Raw genomic sequence first — 20,915 nt, forward strand, 5'->3', positions numbered from 1 at the left:
CAGGAATCCATCAAAATCCTTGAGAACACAGGTGGCAACATTTTCAACCTCAGCCACAGCAACTTCTTCTTGGACATATCACCAAAGGCAAGGTAAACAAGTGTAAAAATGAACTATTGAGACTTCATCAAGATCAAAAGCTTTTGCACAGCAAAGGAAACAGTCAACAAAACCAAAGGACACTGAGAGAATTAGAGAAGATATTTCCAAATAATATATCAGATAAAGGGCTAGTATCCAAAATATATAAAGAACTTATAAAGCTCAACACCCAAAGAACAAATAATCCAGTCAAGAAATGGGCAAAAGACATGAACAGACATTTCTGCAAAGAAGACATCCAGATGGCCAGCAGACACATGAAAAAGTGCTCCACATCACTTGGCATCAGGGAAAGACAAATCAAAACCTCAATGAGATACCACCACCTCACACCAGTCAGAATGGCTAAAATTAACAAGTCAGGAATTGACAGATGTTGGCGAGGATGAAGAGAAAGGGGAACCCTCCTACATTGTTGGTAGAAATGCAAGCTAGTGCAGCCACTCTGGAAAACAGTAAGGAGATTCCTCAAAAAATTGAAAATAGAGCTACCCTACGACCCAGCAGTTGTGCTACTGGATATTTACCCCAAAGATACAAATGTAGTGATCCGAGGGGACCTGTGCACCCAAATGTTTATGGCAGCAATGTCCACAATAGCCAAACTATGGAAAGAACCTAGATGTCCTTCAAATGATGAATGGATAAAGATGTGGTATGTGTACACACACACACACACACACACACACACACACACACACACACAGAGTGGAATATTATGCAGCCATCAAAAAAGTGAGATCTTGCCCTTTGCAATGACATGGATGGAAGTAGAAGCTATTATGCTAAGCAAAATAAGTCAATCAGAGAAAGATAGTTATCATATGGTCTCACTGATATGAGGAATTTGAGAAACAACAGAGGATCATATGGGAAGGGAGGGGAAAAATGAAAAAAGACAAAACCAGAGAGGGAGACAAACCATAAGAGACTCTTAATATCAGGAAAGAAACTAAGGGTTGATAGAGTGGAGGGGGATGGGAGGAATGGGATGGCTGTGTGATGGACTTTGGGGAGGGTATTGCCATGGTGAGCGCCATGAGTTGTGTAAGACTGATGAATTACAGACCTGTACCCCTGAAACAAATAATATGTTATATGTTAATTTAAAAATGAAGATTTTTAAAAAGGGAGATAAAGTTTTCATATTTAACTCAACCTGTAAAATTTTGGTGCCAGTAAGTTATGGTTGCATAATATAATAGCTAGAGCAACCACTAAGAAGTCTACAAAAGAGAAACACCCAAATACAATAGATTAAAAAAAATGGAAAAATCAAAATGGAAGTCTACAAAAGTTTCAGAGACTCATGGGCAGGCAGAGAAATGAAAATCTAAAATAATAATAGGAGGTAATAATAGGATAATAATAATAATAATAGGAGATAAATAAAAAATAATAGGAGAGAAAGGGTCAGACGTAAGCCCAAGCATATAATTAAATATAAATGGTTTTTTTTAAACAGGTTTTATTTATTTATTTGAGATATATAGCACAAATAGGCAGAGCAGCAGGCAGAGGGACAGGGAGAAGAAGGCTCTCCACTGAGCAGAGAGCCAGGTGTGGCACTTTATCCCAGGACTCTGGGATCATGACCTGAGCCGAAGGCAGACACTTAATGGACTGAGCCACCCAGGTGCCCCAATATAAATGGTCTTAATTAATATACCAATTAAAAGGCAGATATTGCCTGAATGGATAAAATAACATGATCCAAGTGTAAGCTGTAAGAAATTTACTTTGAATGTCATACTATAGGTTGGCTAAAGTAAAAGGAAAAGAAAGATATAAAAAAGATACTTTATTTTTTTTAAGATTTTATCTATTTGAGAGAGTGTATGCAAGAGAGCACAAACAGTGGGGAGAGACAAAGGGAGAGGGAGCATCAGACTCCCCACTGGGCAGGGAGCCTGTGGGGCTTGATTTCAGAACCCCGGCATCATGACCCAAGCCAAAGGCAAACTTTTTTTTTTTAAGCACATCAATTTTAATTTAACCTCCCAAGTATGCAAGCTGTCACTCAAGATCATTGCTAGGCCAGTTATCTGGCACTAAATATTGTTATGATTTCTGACATCAAATCCATAGCAGAACACAGTTTTAGAGTGACAGTTCAGTGGAAAATTCCCAGTACTTTCCCTCTGCAATCTGGGCTGGTGAGGTTTAATTAAACAGCCATATTACAAGCTGCCTCAGAAGATTCTGTAACAAAATTGCTGGCTGGGGGACGCCTGGGTGGCTCAGTTGGTTAAGCGGCTGCCTTCGGCTCAGGTCATGATCCCAGCGTCCTGGGATCGAGTCCCACATCGGGCTCTGTGCTCGGCAGGGAGCCTGCTTCTCTCTCTGTCTCTGCCTGCCTGTGCTCACTCTCTCCCTCTCTCTCTCTCTCTCTCTCTGACAAATAAATAAAATTTAAAAATTGCTGGCTGGTCTTTTGTGATAATGGTCTTGCAGACCACTGCTAATGGTCACATGAGCTTCCTTGGTTATGAAAGGACTGGCCATTGATTCAGTCATAGAAGTCAAAGCTTTTTTATCACGTCATTTCTGCTGCTTTTACTGACAATGGAATAAGGAGATTTAAAGTTTCAGTTGTTCGCCTAAATATACAAAGGCAAACTCTTAACTGACTGAGCCACCTGTGCTCCCAAAAGAAACTATAAACAAAAGAAAGCAGGAATGGTTATATTATTATTAGATACAGGAAACTTCAGAGCAAGGAGAATTACCAGGGAGAGAGAAGGATATGACATAGAGATAAAAGAGTCAATCCACCAAGATGATGGGGTGCCGGGGTGACTCAGTCTTTTAAGCATCTGCCTTTGGCTCAGGTCATGATCTCAGGGCCTGGAATCTAGCCCTGAGTCGGGCTCCCTGCTCACCTTGGAGTCTACTTCTCCCTCTTCCTTTATCCCTAGCCCCCACCTGTGCTGTCTCTTTCTCCCTCTCAAACCAATAAAATCTTAAAAAAAGGATAATGACATTTTTTTTTTTTTTTTAAAGATTTTATTTATTTATTTGACAGATAGAGATCACAAGTAGGGAGAGAGGCAGGCAGAGAGAGAGAGAGGAGGAAGCAGGCTCCCCGCCAAGCAGAGAGCCCGATGCGGGGCTCGATCCCAGGACTCTGGGACCACGACCTGAGCGAAAGGCAGAGGCTTTAACCCACTGAGCCACCCAGGCGCCCGTATATACATCAAACAACAGAGTTGCAAATTATGTGAAGCAAAAACTGATAGAAGATCCACAATTATAGCTGGACACATCAGTATTCTTCTCTCAACAGTTGATAGAACAACCAGACAGAAACTCGGCAACTATAGAGAACTTAACACCATTAAGGGAATGCAAACTGTCACGGCCACTCTGGAAAACAGCACCCCAAGCACAATTTTTTAAAAGTTCAACTAAATGAAAATTAAAATAGAACATATCAAAATATGTTGGATGCAGTAAAGCAGTGCTAAAAGGGAGATGTATGGCATTAAATGATTACACTGAAAATAAAGAAAGCCTTGGGGTTTCTCAGGGTTGATCTCAGGGTTGTGATCTCAGGGTTGTGAGTTCAAGCTTATACTAGCACCTACACTGGGTGTAGAGATTACTTGAAATAAATAAATAAACTTGAAGACAAATAAGGAAAGTCTTGATAATCTTAAACTCCCACCCAGATGAAACCAGAAAAAGAAGAACAAAATAAATCCAAAATAAGGAAAAGAAAGAATGTACTAAAAATAATAATAGAAATCAATGAAAGTAAAAAATGAACAATAGAAAAAACCAGCAAAACAAAAGCTTGTTCTTTGAAACAGACCTCTAGCAAGACTGATGAAAAAATGATACATTACCAGTAATGAGAATGAAACAGGGGTGCTATGGTCTGAATGTTTGTGTCCCCCCAAAATTCATATGTTGAATCCTACCCCCCAACAGGATGGTCTTAGGATCTTGGGGAGGCGACCAGGTTCAGAACTTCCTCATGAATGGGTTAAATGCTCTTATCAATGAGGCTCCAGATGGATCCTTCCCTGCATCCACCCCTGGAGGAGTGTACAGCGAGAAGGCATTGGCTGCACACCCGGAAGGGGGCCGTCTCCAGCCATCACATCACATCTGCCTGCACCATGATCTGGGACTTCCAGCCTCCAAACCATGAGAGAGAAATTTCTGTGGTTTATAAGCCAACCTCTCTGTAGCATTTTGTTACAGCAGCAGGAACAGACTGAGACCTGCGCCATCACAGGCCATGAAGACATTGAACGATGATAAGGGAATACTAGGAACACCTCCACATAAATCCATTTGATCACTTCCAGCACGTTTAAAAGCACAGACCAGCACAGCTCATTCATTATAAAACATTATTTGAATAGCTTGTTAGTACTAATCGATTTATAATTTTTAAACTGCCAAAACAGAAATCTCCAGATGGTTTCACTGAAGAGTTCTTTTTTTTTTTTTTTAGATTTTTTTTTTTTAATTTAACAGACAGAGATCACAAGTAGGCAGAGAGGCAGGCAGAGAGAGAGAGAGGAGGAAGCAGGCTCCCTGCCGAGTAGAGAGCCAGATGCGGGGCTCGATCCCAGGACCCTGGGATCATGACCTGAGCCAAAGGCAGAGGCTTTAACCTGAGCCACCCAGGCGCCACTCACTGAAGAGTTCTATCAAACACTGAAGCCAGCTACATAATTTGTTCCAGAAAGTAGGTAACAGAGTACTTCACAACTCATATGAGGCCAGTAATAACCTGATAGAAACCTGACATAAAAACTAGGTGGTAATAGTACTAAGAGACAAAACTACAGACTAGTATCCCTCATAAATATAGAAGCAAATGCTCTTAAAATATTAGCAAATAGAATTCAACAATATATAAAAATAATTATATACCCTGACCAAGCAGGGTTTATTCCAGGAACACAAGTCTAGTTTAATATTTGAAAATGAATCAGTATAATCTACCATGTTAACAGGCTACAGAAGAAAAATTAATGATCATATCAATTAAAGCAAAAAAAATTGATAAAATTCAAAAGAAAAAGCTCAAGGTATTTTTTTAAGTGCCAAGAATACAAGAGAAAAATCCCCCATCTCATTTAAAACCCCCAGTTACCCTATTTCCCCACCTGCCCCCTCAGGGATAATCTCTGTGGCCAATGTCTGTTCCTTCTAGAGAAATTCTATGTGAGATTGAGAGATTTTCTCCCCCCACCCGCCCTCCTCTCAGTAAAAGACACCTGCTGTTTTGCATTTAAAGGCAGTTGTACTCCCTGCTGTGCATATTCACCGCCTCCCCCCCCACCCCCCACCACTTCTGCCTCCTCTGGAATGCTAGTAAAGCACTTCCAGAATGTGGCTCTCCTAATTAGTCTGTAGATAGACAATGCCTAACAGTGGCAAGCTTGTTTTTCTGGAGTATCCCTTCCTCCTTACACACCTGCCATAAACAGATGAGGAAATAAAAACAGCCTTAAATCCGTAGGATACCAGGGGTGGGCAAAATAATGCAGGAGAGAGGAAAGGCTTATTAAGGCTAGCCTGAGCTGCTTATAATGTGCAAGTCTCAACTTCTTTTGAGTCTTGATTTCCTCATCTGTAAAATGGCAATGATAATACCTACTCCATAGGGAGGCTATGAAGCATAAATGAGATAATGTATAAACAATGAGTGGCAGATGGCTTTGACTATTTGCTCTTTATTAGCATAAATTAATAAACTAATAAAAGCCCCTCTGCTCTGTGAACCATATTGACAGATTTTCCTAGGAACTCAGGGAACATGTCAAGCTTGTTTGACATGTTGGCCCCTCTGATTATCCTTAAATTAAGCCAGTTTTTAAATTATATAAATACCTATGCCAATATAGAAGCTTTTCAGTTAATATGAAAGCATCTGTCTCCTTAGTCCCAGATGCAACTGTTAACTTTCTGATTCCTTAATTTCCCTGTTTTAAAACAATGAAGTTGCTACTCTGACATCATCTCCATCATCTTCCTCTAATCTGCATGGTTTTATGTGTGTATATTCATGTATGTGTATATGTAAGTAGTATAGATACATATACACTTTATTTCTGTTGTACTTTAAGTAATTAAATTCTATTTTTAAAAAATTTTTTAATTTTCTTTCCAAATTCTGGTGTTTTTTTTTTTTTTTTAGAAATTTATTTATTGATTTTAGAGAGAGAGAGAAGGGCAGAGGGAGTGGGAGAGAGTCCCAGTTAGAGTCCACACTGAACATGGAGCCCAGCATGGGCTGGCTCTCATGACCCTAGACACCCAACAGACTGCACCACCCAGCTGCCCCTCAAATTCTGTTTCTTAATTTAAACAACCCCCTGAAAAGCTGTCTGGCTTTATCCATAAATCAGTTCCAAAGCTAAAGACAAATGAACAGCAGTAATTGATTACATAAGTACTATTTCATGTAGAATCATATGTTGTGATTGGATTCATGAGAAAGGAAATATTTCCCATGTTGCTCAAAGAGAGCTCAAAGAGAGCTCAAAGAGGAATCATTCAAGCTCCAAGGTCTGACAGAATTTCTTTTTCCTTCTAGGTTCCCTTCCCTCTAATTTGTACTCAGCTGCCTATTTCTTGTATCCACTATCTTTCTTGATATTTTTTTTTTCACTTTGCAGAAATTCTTGTCTCCTCCACCAGAACTCATCAGGTCCAAAATTAGCAGGCATTTCCTTGCCTCAAAGATTATAGTCGTCTTCTACTTGCTCAACTACATTTGCATTTACATTCTGAATAATCTGGCAGTCAGGGTGGCTTACCTTTTCTTTTTTAAAAAATAATTGATTGATTTTTCAGTAATCTCTACACCCAATGTGGGGCTCAAATTCATGATCCCAAGATCACAAGTCATTTGCTCTTCCGACTGAGCCAGCCAGGCACTCCAGTGTGGTGTATCTTCTCAGTTTTAATTTTTTACTGAAGTAAAATATACATGCAGAAAAGAGCACGTATTATAGGTGTATATATCAGTGCATTTGCATAAGCTAAATGATGAAGAATCAGCCTTACCAGACTCCAGACAACCCTTTTCTGCTGCTCCTTTCTGGTCACTTAACACATCCCCCGCCACCAGCGTCACCAAGGGGAGTGACATCCAACTCTAACCCAGATTAGTTTTGTCCTTGTTTTGTACTTTATTATCTATAAACTATGAATGGGGGGTACCTGGGTGGCTCAGTTGGTTAAGCGTCTGTCTTCAGGTCATGATTTGGGGTTCTGGGATTGAACCCTGTATTGGGTTCCCTGCTCAGTGGGGAGTCTGCTTCTCCCTCTGCCTCTCTACTGCTTGTGCTCTTCTCTCACTTACTCTTTCTCTCAAATAAATAAAATCTTAAAAAAAATAAACTAAATAAACTATGAATGGAATTATGTGTCCTCTTTGGTGTCTGTCTTCACTATTATATTTGTGAAGTTTATCCATATTACATATAAATGGACATTGTTCATTCTCATTGCTGTATGGAATGGGCACAGTGTGATTTAGTTATCCTTTCTACTACTGATTATTTGAGCAGTTTCCAGTTTGAGGGTATTAAAACCAGTATTGTTCTGACTTACGGTGAACACACGTATGCATTCCAGTCAGGAATATCCAAATCACGCTGCAATGTAGGAGAGTTCCAGTTGCTCCACATCCTCACCAGTAACATCTTTTTCATTTTAGCCATTCTGGTGGGTATGTAATAATACGTGATGGTCTCCTTGAAAAACAAACATCGCATTCTCCTTAAAACTCTTCCCAGTGACCCTAGGATCAAAATAAAATTCCTTTATGTGGCCTGCACAACTGTGATCTGGTCTCCACCTCTGCAAGTCCATCAGCATCTTCCTTTCTTCCCATGCACAGTACTTGTCACTCTCCGCCTGCTACCTGGGGTGCTACACACAATACACTTTTCACACTCTTTCTCCTTCTTGGCTCCTCATCCTTCAGACATCAATTTAGTGGTCATTTCCTCAGGTCACATTCCCCTGCTATGTGCTCTGAGAGCACTTACCTTAGATTCAGCTTAATAGTTATGTCTTTCAAGACCCTCAGCTCCCCCAGTGCAGAAAAGTGTGTTGTTACTCGCCATCGCAACATAGGGCCTGGCACAGAGTTAGAATTCCTGTATTTGAAGGAATGAACGAATAATGGGACTTTGATGTACTACTTTTTGCCTCTGAACTTTTATGGTGAGGTGAATGTTGCATTTTATATGCATTTGGATAAAATGTCAGATTTGAAACTATTGGTATGGAGAAGTTTAATTACAGAAATGCCATTTGGGGGGCACCTGGGTGTCTCAGTCAGTTGGGCATCCAGCTCTTGGTTTTGGCTTGGGTCATGATCTCAGGGTCCTGGGATCGAGCCCTACATCAGGCCCTGTGCTCAGCATAGAGTCTGCTTGGCAGTCTCTCCTCCCTCTGCCCCTCCCCCTGTTCATGTGCATGCACTCTCTTAAAATAAATAAATAAATCTTAAAAAAAAAGAATTGCCATTTGGCTAAACAATGTTCATCTGAATTTGTTACGTTCTATAGCCTTTACCCAAGAGAAACCAGTAATGTCAGATCACAGTTTCCAAGGTCTATTTAATTATAACCATCAAGAGTGTTCAGTAAGTCTCTGTGTCATGCCTATTTACACAATTTTCTAAATGACATGGACATCAGACTCATTGCACTGGCCTCTCCTCAAGTGGGGTAGAGGGCTATGAAATTGCACTGAATGGAGTAAATGGAAATTTTCCCTGCAATCTTTTTTTTTTTTAACTTTTAAAATGGTCTTTAATAATAAATGAGTGAATTAATAACAATTTAATAAAAATGAGCTAGCAGCTTACTTGTTGCCATGGTAAGAGTGGGCTTTGATTCCATTCCTTAATCACCAGAATAATAGCAAATCCACAGCATAAGTGGTTTCAGTCCACACTGTAATCTAACATCCAGCAGTTTGCTTTTTCTTCAGCACCCTGCTGCCTACCTGTCTCTAACCAAGGGCAGTAAGCACTATCTATTACTCTTTTGTTCATTATTGAATTGGATTCTTAGAGGCCCCCTGCCCCAGAGTGTGGGGATTCCTGCTTTAGCAGACCACCCGGGATTCCACAGAAAAGCCATCCGTCTGAAAGCAGGTGGTTGATCTGCTCAGTTTCTGTTAAGACCCATTAACTCTGCCTTGATGGGCACTTATGTGCATTTACTCCTTCATTCCCAAGGCTCGTTGGCACTAAAGTTTGAATTTTCCAGAATTACTGCTACTCAGAGAGAGTCCTGGGTACCACCAGCTCTGGTTCCTTTTTTTTCAATGGAGATATACTTGATAAAATATTATATTAGTTTCAGGTTTACAACATAACAATTTGATATTTGTATATATGGCAAATGGTCAACATGGATGAGTTTAGTTGACATCTGTCTCCCTATTTATAAAATTTTTTTCTTAGGATAAGAACTTTTCGGATTTCCTCTCATTGTATCCCTGTAACTTATTTAATGATTGGAAATCTGTCCATTTTGACTCCCTTCACCCTTTTCATCCACTTACCCCGACCCCATCTCTGACAGCCTCCAATGTATTCTTTTTTTATGTTTCAAATTTTTATTCGGATTCCAGTTAATTAGCATACAGTGTAATATTAGTTTCAGGATGTATTCTATCTATGAGATTGGTTATTTGCTTGTTTTTAAAAATTCCACATATAAGGGACATTATATGGTATTTTTCTCTGCCTGACTTATTTCACTTAATGCCCTCACGGCCCAGCCATGTTGTCACAAATGGCAAGAGTTCATTCTTTTTTATGGCTGAGTTATATTCCCGTGTGTGTGTGTGTGTGTGTGACATTCATTACCTGTTCATCCATTGGTAGACACTTAGGTTGTTTCCATGTCTTGGCTGTTGTAAATAATGCAGCAGTGAACATGGGGGCACAGCTATTTTCGAATTAGTGTTTTCATTTTCTTCAGATAAATACCTAGAAGTGGAAGTGCTGGATCATAGAGTTCTATTTTTAATTTTTGAGGAACCTCCGTATTGTTTTCCATAGTGGCTGTACCAATTCACATTCCCATAAGTGGTGCACACAGGGGTTCCCTTTTCATGTCTTTGACAACATTTATCACTTCTTATCTTTTTGATAATAGCCATTCTGACAGATGTGAGGTGATATCTCATTGTGGTTTTGATTTGCATTTCCCTGGTGATTAGCATTGTTGAGCATCTTTCCATGTGTCTATTGGCCATCTGTATGTCATATTTGGAAAATGTCTTTTCAGGGCATTTGACCACTTTTTTTTTTTTTTTTTTTTTTTTTGCTACTAGGTTTTATGTGTTATTTCTATATTTTGGATATTAGCCCTGTATCAGATACATGTTTTGCAAATATTTTCTCCCATTTTTGTCTTTCCATTTGGTTAATGATTTCCATTGCTGTGCAGTAGCTTTTAGTTTGATATAGTCCCACTTGTTTATATTTACTGTTGTTGCCTTTTAGTATTCTTTCAAAAAAAAATCATTACCGAGATCAATGTCAAGGAGCTATTTTCTTCTAGGATTTTTATGGTTTCAGGTCTTACATTAAATCTTTAATTCGAGTTAATTTTTGTATATACTATAAAATAGGAGTCCATTTTCATTATTTTGCATGTGGCTATAGTTTTCCCAGCTCTATTTATTGGACTGTCCTTTTGCCACTGTATATTCTTGACTCCTTTGTCATAAATTAATTGATTAATTATGGGTGGGCTTATTTGGGAGCTCTTTATTCTGTGCCATTGATTTGTGTGTCTGATTTTAATGCCAATACTGTACATTTTTATTACTATAGCATTAGTTGTAATATAGCTTGAAACCAGGGAGTATGATGGCCTTCAGATTTATTCTTCTTTCTCAAGATTGCTTTGGCTAATAAGGGTCTTTTAGGGTTCCATATACATTTTAGGATTGTTCTATATTTCTTTTTTTTGGTGGGCAGAAAAACAAAGTTTATTGAGCCATAGTTATTGAACGATAGTACAAAGCTCCCCCAAAGGGAGGGGACCCAAAAGGGTTGCCCAGGATCGTTCTATATTTCTATGAAAAATGCAGCTAAAATTTTGATAAAAATTGCTTGAATCTGTAGATTGCTTTGAGTAGTATGGACATTCTAACAATTTGAATTTTGATCTATGAACACAGAGTCTCTTTTCATTTGTTTCTGTCATCTTAAGTTTCACCAATGTCTTATAGTTTTCAGAGTATAGGTTTTTTACACCTCCTTGTTAAAGTTATTTCTAGGTATTTTATTCTTTTTGATACAATTGTAAGAGAGATTGTTTTCTTAATTACTCTTTCTTCCTTTTTCTTTCTAGAGAGAGAGCAAATGTGAGTGGGGGCGGGGGAGAGGGAGAGAGAGTGAGAGGATTTGAAGCAGTGGGGCTCAATCTAATGACCTTGGGACCATGACCTGAAATGAAGAGTCAGATGCTTAACTGACTGAGTCACTCAGGTGCTCCTTAATTTTTCTTTCTTTCTTTTTTTATTTGACAGCACAAGCAGGCAGAGAGGCAGGCAGAGAGAGGAGGAAGCAGGCTCTCCACTGAGCAGAGATCCTGATGCGGGGCTCGATCCCAGGACCCCAGGATCATGACCTGAGCTGAAGGCAGAGGCTTTAACCCACTGAGCCACCCAGGCGCCCCTTAATTTGTCTTTCTGATAGTTCATTATTAGTGTATAGCAATGAAGCTAGTTTCTATATGTTAACTTTGTATCCTTTACTGAATTTGTTCTAACGGTTTTGTGGTGGATTCTTTGGGGTTTTCTATATATAATATCACATCATCTGCAAATAGTGACCGTTTACTTCTTCCTAATTTGGATGTCTTTATTTCCTTTTCTTGTCTAATTCCTCTGGCTAGGATTTTTAATACCTTGTTGAATAAACATGGCAAGAGTGGGCATCCTTATTTCTCACCTTAAAGGAGAATCTCTCAGCTTTTCACCATTGAGTATGATGTTAGCCTATGAGCTTGTCGTGTGCAGTCTTTATTATGTTGAGGTATGTCCCTTCTTTACCCATTTTTTAAATCACAAGTGGATGTTGATTTTGTCAGACTCTACTACATCATCTATTTAGGTGATTATATGATTTCTATTCTTCATTTTCTTATGCTGTATCGTATGGATTGTTTTGAAAATGTTGAAACATCTTTGCATCTCTAAAATAAAAATTCCACTTGATTGTGGTGTAGAATTCTTCTAATGTACTGTTGAGTTCAGTTTGGTAATATTTTGTTGAGAGTTACTGCTTCTGTTTACCAGATGTTGGTTTGTAATTTTCATTTTTTGTAGTGTCTTTGTCTAGTTTTAGTATCAGGATAATGTTTACCTTGCAAAATGAATTTGGAAATGTTCCCTCCTTTTTTTTGGAAGAGTTTGAAAATGATTGGTATTAATTCTTTAAATATCTGGTAGAATTCACAAATGAAGCCATCTGGTCCTGGACTTCTCTTTGTTGGGAGATTTTTTATTGCGGTTTCAATCTCCTTACTAGTAATCAGTATGTTCAGATTTTTTATTTCTTCATTATTGTTTTGGTTGGGCTTTGTTTTTAGGAACTTACCAGTTTCTTCTAGGTTGTCCAATTTGTTGGCATATAATTGTTCTTTTTTTTTTTTTAAAGATTTTATTTATTTATGTGACAGAGATCACAAGTAGGCAGAGAGGCAGGCAGAGAGAGAGGAAGGGAAGCAGGCTCCCTGCTGAGCAGAGAGCTGGACACGGGACTCGATCCCAGGACCCTGGGATCATGACCTGAGCCGAAGGCAGAGGCTTTAACCCACTGAGCCACCCAGGCGCCCCCATATAATTGTTCTTAATAGTCTCTTATGATCTATTGTATTTCTGTGGTATCAGTTGTAACTTCTCTTCTTTCATTTCTGATTTTTAGTCATCTCGTTTTTCTTGGTGAGTTTAACTAAAGGTTTGTCAATTTTGTTTATCTTTTAATAAACCAACTCTTAGTTTCATTGATCTTTTCTCTTGTCTTTTTTTTTTTTTAAGATTTTATTTATTTATTTGACAGAGAGATCACAAGTAGGCAGAGAGGCAGGCAGAGAGAGAATGAGAGGGAAGCAGGCTCCCCGTGGAGCAGAGAGCCCGATGCGGGACTCGATCCCAGGACCCTGAGATCATGACCTGAGCCGAAGGCAGCAGCTTAAACCACTGAGCCACCCAGGCGCCCTCTTGTCTTTTTTTTTTCCCAGTGTTCCAAGATTCATTGTTTATACACCATACCCAGTGCTCCATGCAATACGTACCCTCCATAATACCCACCACCGGGCTCACCCAACCCTCTACTTCCCTCCCCTCCAAAACCCTCAGTTTGTTTCTCAGAGTCCACAGTCTCTCATGGTTTGTCACCCCCTCCAATTTCCCCCAACTCACTTCTCCTGTCTTTCTCCCAGTGTCCTCCGTGTTATTCCCTATGCTCCGCAAGTAAGTGAAACCATACGGTAATTGACTCTCTGCTTGACTTAATTCACTCAGCATAATCTCCTCCAGTCCCCTCCTTTTAGTCTCTTTTATTCACATCCTTTCTAATCTTTATTTCCTCCCTTCTACTAATTTTGGGCTTTGTCATCTTTCCATAGTTCCTTAAGGTGTGAAGTTAGGTCATTTGACTTTTCTCATTCCTTGAGGTAGGACTTTATTGCTATGAACTATTGCCTTAGAACTGCTTTTGCTGCATCCCATAAATTTTGATTTTTACATTTCTGTTTTCATTTGTCTCAAGACATTTTTTACATTTTTCTTTTGATTTCTTCTTCGACCCATTTGTTGGTGGTTCAGTAACATGTTAAATATCCACATATTAGTGAATTTTCCACATTTCTCCTTGTAATTATTTCTACTTTTATATTATTGTGGTTGTAAAAGTACTCAATAATGATTTTAATCTTAAACATATTAAGATTTGTTATGTGTTCTAACATATGATCTGGTCTGGAGAACATTCCGTGTACACTTGAGAAGAATGTGTATTCTGCTTTTAGATAGAATGTTCTGTATATATCTATTGAGTACCTCTGTTCCATTACATTGTGTACGGCTGATATTACTGATATTGTCTGGACGATCTACCTGTTGATATAAGTGGGTATTAAAGTCCTCTAACTACTGGATTGCTATTACTTTAGGTCTGTTAATATATGCTTTATCTATTTTACATGATCCTATGTTGGATGCATAAGTACTCACCAATATTTATGCTCTCGTTGGATTGACTGCTTACATCATTATGTAATGTCCTTTGTTATTATAGTGTTTTAAAGTTTATTTTGTCTGATGTAATTATGGCTACCTCCAACTTTTTTTTTGTTTGTTTTTATTTGCTATGGGCTTTTTTCATCCCTTCACTTTCAGTCTGTGTGTGTCCTTGCACCTGAAGTGAGTCTCTTAAAGGCAGCATATAAATGGGTCTTTTTTTTTTAAATTCATTCAGGCACTCTTTTTTTTTTAGATTTTATTAATTTGAGAGACACCTGGGTGGCTCAGCTGTTAAGTGGCTGCCTTCAGCTCAGGTCATGATCCCAGGATCTTAGGATCAAGCCCTGCATCAGGCTTACTGCTCACCAGGACACCTGCTTCTCCCTCTCCCACTCCTCATGCTTGTGTTCCCTCTCTCGCTGTCTCTCTGTTAAATAAAATCTTTTTTTTTTTTAAGATTTTATTTTTGTTTATTTATTTGACAGAGATCACAAGTAGGCAGAGAGGCAGGCAGAGATAGAGGGGGAAGCAGGTTCTCCACCGAGCAGAGAGCCCGATGCGGGGCTCGATCCCAGGACCCTGAGATCATGACCCGAGCTGAAGGCAGAGGCCTAACCCACTGAGCCACCCAGGCACCCCTCAAATAAAATCTTAAAAAAAAAAAAATTAGAGAGATAGCAACAGAGATAGAGAGCACAAGTGGGGAGAAGGAGAAGCAGGCTCCCCACTGAGCAGGGAGTCTGCTACTGGGCTTGATCCCAGGACTCTGGGATCATGACTTAAGCCAAAAGCAGATGCTTAACTGACTGAGCCAGCCAGATGCCCCAATTCTTTGTCTTTTGATTGGAGAATCTGGCTAATTTACATATAAAGTAATTATTGATAGCTATGTACTTATTGCCATTATGTTAATTGTTTTCAGGCTGTTTTGTAGTTCTTCTCTGTTCCTTTGTTCTCTTCCTTTGTGGTTTAATGACTTACAGTAGTACACTTAATTTCTTTTATCTTTTGTGTATCTACTATAGATTTTTACTTTGGGGTTACCACAAGGCTTACATATAACAACTTATATTTGTATCGGTCTATTTTATAACAGCTTAAATCTGAATACATTCTAAAGTTCTATGTATTTACTCTCCCTCCCTCCTCCATTTTTTTTTTAAATTTTTATTATCTGGCAGAGAGAGATCACAAGTAGGCAGAGAGGCAGGCAGAGAAAAAGGGAAGCAGGCTCCCCGCTGAGCAGAGAGCCCGACACTGGACTCAATCCCAGGACCCTGAGATCATGACCTGAGCCGAAGGCAGCGGCTTAACCCACTGAGCCAGTGGGTTAGCCACTGAGCCTAACCCAGGCGCCCTCCATTTTGTTTTTGATGTTACATTTTACATCTTTTCATCTCGTGTATCACATGTTTGTAGTTTGGGGTTTGTTGTTGTTTTTGGTTTTATTTTACTACTTTTGTCTTTTAGCCTTCATAATAGTTCTATAAATGATTCATCCATTACATCTTTCCTATATATTTACCTTTGCCAGTGAGATTTATACTTTCACAAATTATTTAGTGCCCTGTCTTTTCATCTCATCAAGTCCCTTTAATATTTTTTGTAAAGCTGTTTTAGTAAGGTATTTAACTCCTTTAGCTTTAACTTGTCTGAAAAACTCTTACTCCAATTCCGAATGATAACTTTGTTAGTTAAGAGTATTCTTGGCTGGAAGTGTTTCTTTGAATGTGTCATGCCACTGACTTCTGTCCTTTCTGCAAAAAAAAAATCTGATTGTCTTATGGAGGGGTTCCACTGTACATAACAAGTTGTTTTTCTTTTCCTGATTTCAAGATTCTCTTTAACTTTTGACATTTTAATTATAATTTATCTTGTTGTACATCTCTTGGGGTTCATATTTATAGGACTCTCTAGACTTCCTGGATCTAGATTCTGTTTTTCCCCCCAGGTTAGCTTTCAGCCATTATTTATTGAAATAATTTTTCTGTTCCTTTCTCTCTCTCCTCCTTTCGAGACCCCCATGATAAGAATATTAGTCCACTTGATGTTGTCCCTTAAGTCTCTTATACCATCTTCACTTTCTTTCATCTACTATAGCTGTAGAATTTGGGGTGCTTATAGGAGGGGAGTTCAACATCCTCTCAGAACTAGGGGATCAAGGAGCATCTCTGAGTGGCAGGTCTCAAAGACTGGGGCACCAGAAGTAAAAATGGGACACAAGATGCCTATAAAATCTCCCCTCCAAGACATCCTGGGGCCCTCCAGAGGTCTCCAGTAAGTCTAGCCAGCCCTTAGATATGTTTAATCCAACGCCTGCCCCTCAAGCTGCAGCTATGATGATAAGCTATTAAAAAAAAATTTCATTTATTTATCAGAGAGGAACAGAGAAAGCACAAGCAGGGGGATCAGTAGCAGAGGGGGAAGCAGACTCCCCACTGAGCAGGGAGCCCAATGTGGGACTCAATCCCAGGATCCTGGAATCCTGACCTGAGCAAAGGCACACTTAAGTGACTATGCCACCCAGGTGTCCCTGATAATAAGCTATTAGTCCTCTTTTACAGACTGAATTCCTGGATCTGTTGTCTCTTGCTGTGTCCTGGGGATATGGACCATTTCAGAACTATTTCTCTGTTGGTTACTGTCCTATGAGGCCCACCAGCATAAGCCCAATGGGCCCCCAGAGCCAGGAGATGCAAAGGTGTCCTCTAGCAACAGCTGCAAAATCCAAGGTACCAGATGTAAAACCAGGGCACGGGAAACTTGTAAAAGTTCCTTCCTGAGAGAGAATGGTGTTCTCAAGTACAGCAGAGGGCGAGGGAGAAACAGGCACCCACTAGCTGGGGAGTGACAGAGGAGAGGGTAGAGATGGTGCCTACTAAGAAAGAAAAGTAGAAAAAGGGGAAAAAAAAAGCCTAGAGGGCTTTTTGTTTTCTTTTTAAGCATCCACCAGTTGGAGCAAGATAGAGGGGGTGCACAAAGATGGGTACCCACCAGTCTCTATACCTAGAGAACCCCAGCATGCCCCCAAATGTGTCAGATCAGGTGCCTGGCCCTTAGGACAGTGTCCAAGACAAGTAAACAAGACCCTCCCACACGAAGTCCAAGCACCTCTGAATGGGCCACGTCCAGGTTGGGCCCTGAGGTGGGTGAGTCCACATGTGTGAGCCCTTTAAGAGCTGTTGCCAGGATTGCTAGTCTCGTGGGTCTCAGGGATTAAGCCTGTTGGTTTCCAAAGCTAGCTATTTTAGGGGCTTGTCTTTCAGGTACAGATCTTTTTTTTTTTTTTTTTTTTTAAATATTTTATTTATTTGACAGAGAAATCACAACTAGGCAGAGAGGCAGGCAGAGAGAGAGAGGGGGAAGCAGGCTCCCTGCGGAGCAGAGTGCCCGATGTGGGGCTCGATCCCAGGACACTGGGATCATGACCTGAGCCGAAAGTAGAGGCCTTAATCCACTGAGCCACCCAGGTGCCCCAATCAGGTACAGATCTTAAGAGCTGGGTTGCCCAACATGGGGTTCAAGCCCTTTGCTCCTCAGGAACAAATTCCAGGTTTTGAATTCCCTTCCAGCTGTGGGTCTCTGCATTGGGAGTGGGACTTATGGCAAGATTTTGTCCCAGCTTCTCCTACCCCATGACCTGGACCTTCTCATTCACTCAATGTGTAGGAGTCACTCAGTTTTTAGGGTTTGTTTTTGTTTTTTTAGAGTAGGCTGTTGAGAATTGGGGAGTTTATGAAAGGTGAGTTCAGGATCCTTTCACATTGTCCTCTTCAGCTGTATCATCACCTGCAATTTGATTTCCATCTTTACGTAACTGGAAAGACAAGAGCAGCCACCAAGAGCTGCAGCAAACCCATGGCTACAGGACCCCAAGATTTTGTGTTTAATCCTCCGGTGATAAGTGGCTACCGTAGGGCGCTGCCCAGCTCAGGCCCAGAGCCTTGGAAAGAGCAGGTCTCTCAGATATCCACACCTGTCTCCTTTTTCTAGAGTCTGTCCCACTGTGAGCTCATCACAGATGACGGGATCCTGCACCTGAGCAACAGCACCTGCGGTCACGAGAGGCTGCGGGTACTGGAACTGGACAACTGCCTCCTCATCACCGACGTGGCCCTGGAGCACCTGGAGAACTGCCGCGGCCTGGAGCGCCTCGAGTTGTATGACTGCCAGCAGGTCACCCGCGCAGGCATCAAGCGGATGCGGGTAAGGTGGGGCTGGCACACTTCCTAAGCAAACAAGACTATGGCAAGACTCCATCTTCCACATTTTATCCTAAGGTTATAGTGATGTTCCACAAGTGTCTTCTTGTTCAACATTTCCTTATTAGCTCTCACTCTGGCCAAGTCAACTTCCAGAATGGGTGTGGGACAGACGTTCTCGAGTCTGGTGATCAGACCCTTGTAGGGAGAGAGACTTACAGTCATTACCAGCAGGAAGGAGACCATGGTCTTGGTTAACTTCCAGAGTACAGGGCTTAGATGGAACACGGCTCTTCTTGTCCCACATAGTTCACATAGTTTTCTTGAACGCACTTTACGGTGAGGCGGCTTTGCATCTACCTCCCAGAGCTGCCCCAGGTGCTCCGGCTGCAGGGATGCCGCTCAGGGTCCATACAGGACCAGTGACTGCCCCCAGGGCAGATATTCGGGTTTCCTCACTTCAGAAGGATACATATATAAACAGGAATAGCTCTAGCCTACATGAGAAACTGTATTTGAACTATTTGCCTGAGTATCAAGGAGGGTCAGTTCTACAAGGCAAACTGCGGGCTTGTCTAGGATTGTGCCTGTAATCCTCAAATACACACGTAATGACTACCACACATCTGTCTGCTTTCTGCCTCCAGGCCCAGCTCCCTCATGTCAAAGTCCATGCCTACTTTGCTCCTGTCACCCCCCCGACAGCAGTGGGAGGAAGCGGACAGCGACTGTGCAGGTGCTGTGTCATTCTCTGACGGCGACTGCCTGCGTCCAAGGCACAATGAGGTGTCCCTTCCTCCAGAGAAGCCCCGGGTCTTCCTGCTCCGCCTTCACCCAGATCTCTTGGTTCTCCATTCCGACATTTACAGGTAAAAGACTTTGGTAGGGGCTGCAGTGACTCTGGTGATAGTTCTCACCTTCATTCTGCTGCGATACAATCGAATCAAAGCCTTGTGTCCGCCAGCACATGGCAAGAGTGGTCTCAGCACAGCCTGGACCATGCAGGGGATCTGGATCTCTTAAGAGGTGGGTGCCTTCTTAGGTACCAACGTCCTGCCGTTGGCTTTGTCAGCGCTCCTTAGACCATCAGTGTTAGCACAAACTGAGCAGAAAGACCAAGCTGTTGATTTTCTACCTGATACTGAAGCCAGTGGCCTACTTTAATTCAGAGTGATTTCATTTGGATTAGCAGGACTTTTCCACTTTGAAGATGAAATAGCAACTTTCTCAAAGTGACCTGTACTGCAAATTTGTGATGCCTGAGTTTTATACGTAGAGACTTAGGTGGGAGGCAAGTTAGGTTTCCATGAGACACCAAAGAAACGAGGACTCTGAACTGGGTGGAGCAGGGCCTTCACCTTTCTGTTTCTGTCAACTTGTCATACACTCTTTCCGGGACCAAAAGCTAGACAAAAACAACTGAGTCCGTGTTGCCTGACTGGAAATAAGCTGTGGCAGGTGCTACCGCAGAGTGCATTTCTGTTCTAGGAGAAAAGCTAATCGTGTCATCTCTCACAAAATTTGGGGGACCTTAAAGAAATAGAATTAAGGCTTATCTATAAATATAATCAATTAAAAATAATGAATGGATGCATGTAGAATGGGTGTGATTTTTTCCAAGTTTATTTTAAAATTTAGAAATCAAGTTACACCAGAACTATTCAAAAATTGTACACACTTAAAACAGCTCAGTAAAGTGTTGGCACCCTTTAGACTCATAATATAAAAATGAATAAACCATTGCAAAGCTTAAGTCAGAGGGTTTTATTGCTATAATCTTCATGGCAGACAAATCTGAGCAAAACCATTTTCCAAATTCAGACCTCCCTAACATCTAAAATCGGGTAAGCTCTAGTTTCCATTCTGTGCTGTCCACATATGTGGTATTTATGAAGATCATGAACCCATCGCCACTCTCACATCATGAACTTCAGACTTCCTAGCAGCCATTCCCCACCACAAAGAGCACAGAGCTCACAGCTCACGGGAGGCTGGAGTGGAACAGCGAACCCGACATGGCATTTGCCCGTGACCAGCAGTGCCTCCAACAAATGGACCATTTAGGAGCAAGGGTACAGCGGAAGAGAAGGAAGGTGCATACAGGACCCCTTAAGTTAATAGGATTATCAGAATAAGCGTTCAAGCCCTGATGACGTCACCACCTGGCGAGATCCTCTAGTTTTTCCTGTTCTAGAATGTGCACGTATATACCACAGCAGTTATTTTAATATACATTTACACCACTATGTGTGGGGGCATGACTGATGCAGGAAGCTATTTAAATAGCATAAAACACAGACTTGCGTCAGTAAATTATAGTCTCTGTTTTTAAAAATTTCTATGACCAGGGCTTTCTAG

General features: G+C 40.8%; 1 protein-coding gene across 3 annotated transcripts in view; it reads left to right on the plus strand.

The window, feature by feature from the left end:
• Nucleotides 1–20,097, plus strand: part of FBXL2 (F-box and leucine rich repeat protein 2) — a 140,879-nt gene extending 120,782 nt beyond the window's left edge. For 2 of the 3 annotated variants that reach the window (XM_046001458.1, XM_046001460.1), the window contains 2 exons: nt 18,349–18,561; nt 19,205–20,097. In XM_046001458.1, the coding sequence (XP_045857414.1) occupies nt 18,349–18,561; nt 19,205–19,312 (321 nt within the window). In that variant the 3' untranslated portion in view covers nt 19,313–20,097. Of the gene's footprint in view, nt 1–4,035; nt 4,245–18,348; nt 18,562–19,204 lie in introns of those variants that run through there. The other variant, XM_046001459.1, reaches the window with a different exon arrangement.
• Nucleotides 20,098–20,915: the final 818 nt, after the last annotated feature.

This window comes from Meles meles, chromosome 4, assembly GCF_922984935.1.
Source record: "Meles meles chromosome 4, mMelMel3.1 paternal haplotype, whole genome shotgun sequence".
In the NCBI taxonomy this organism is placed as follows: Eukaryota; Metazoa; Chordata; class Mammalia; order Carnivora; family Mustelidae; genus Meles; species Meles meles.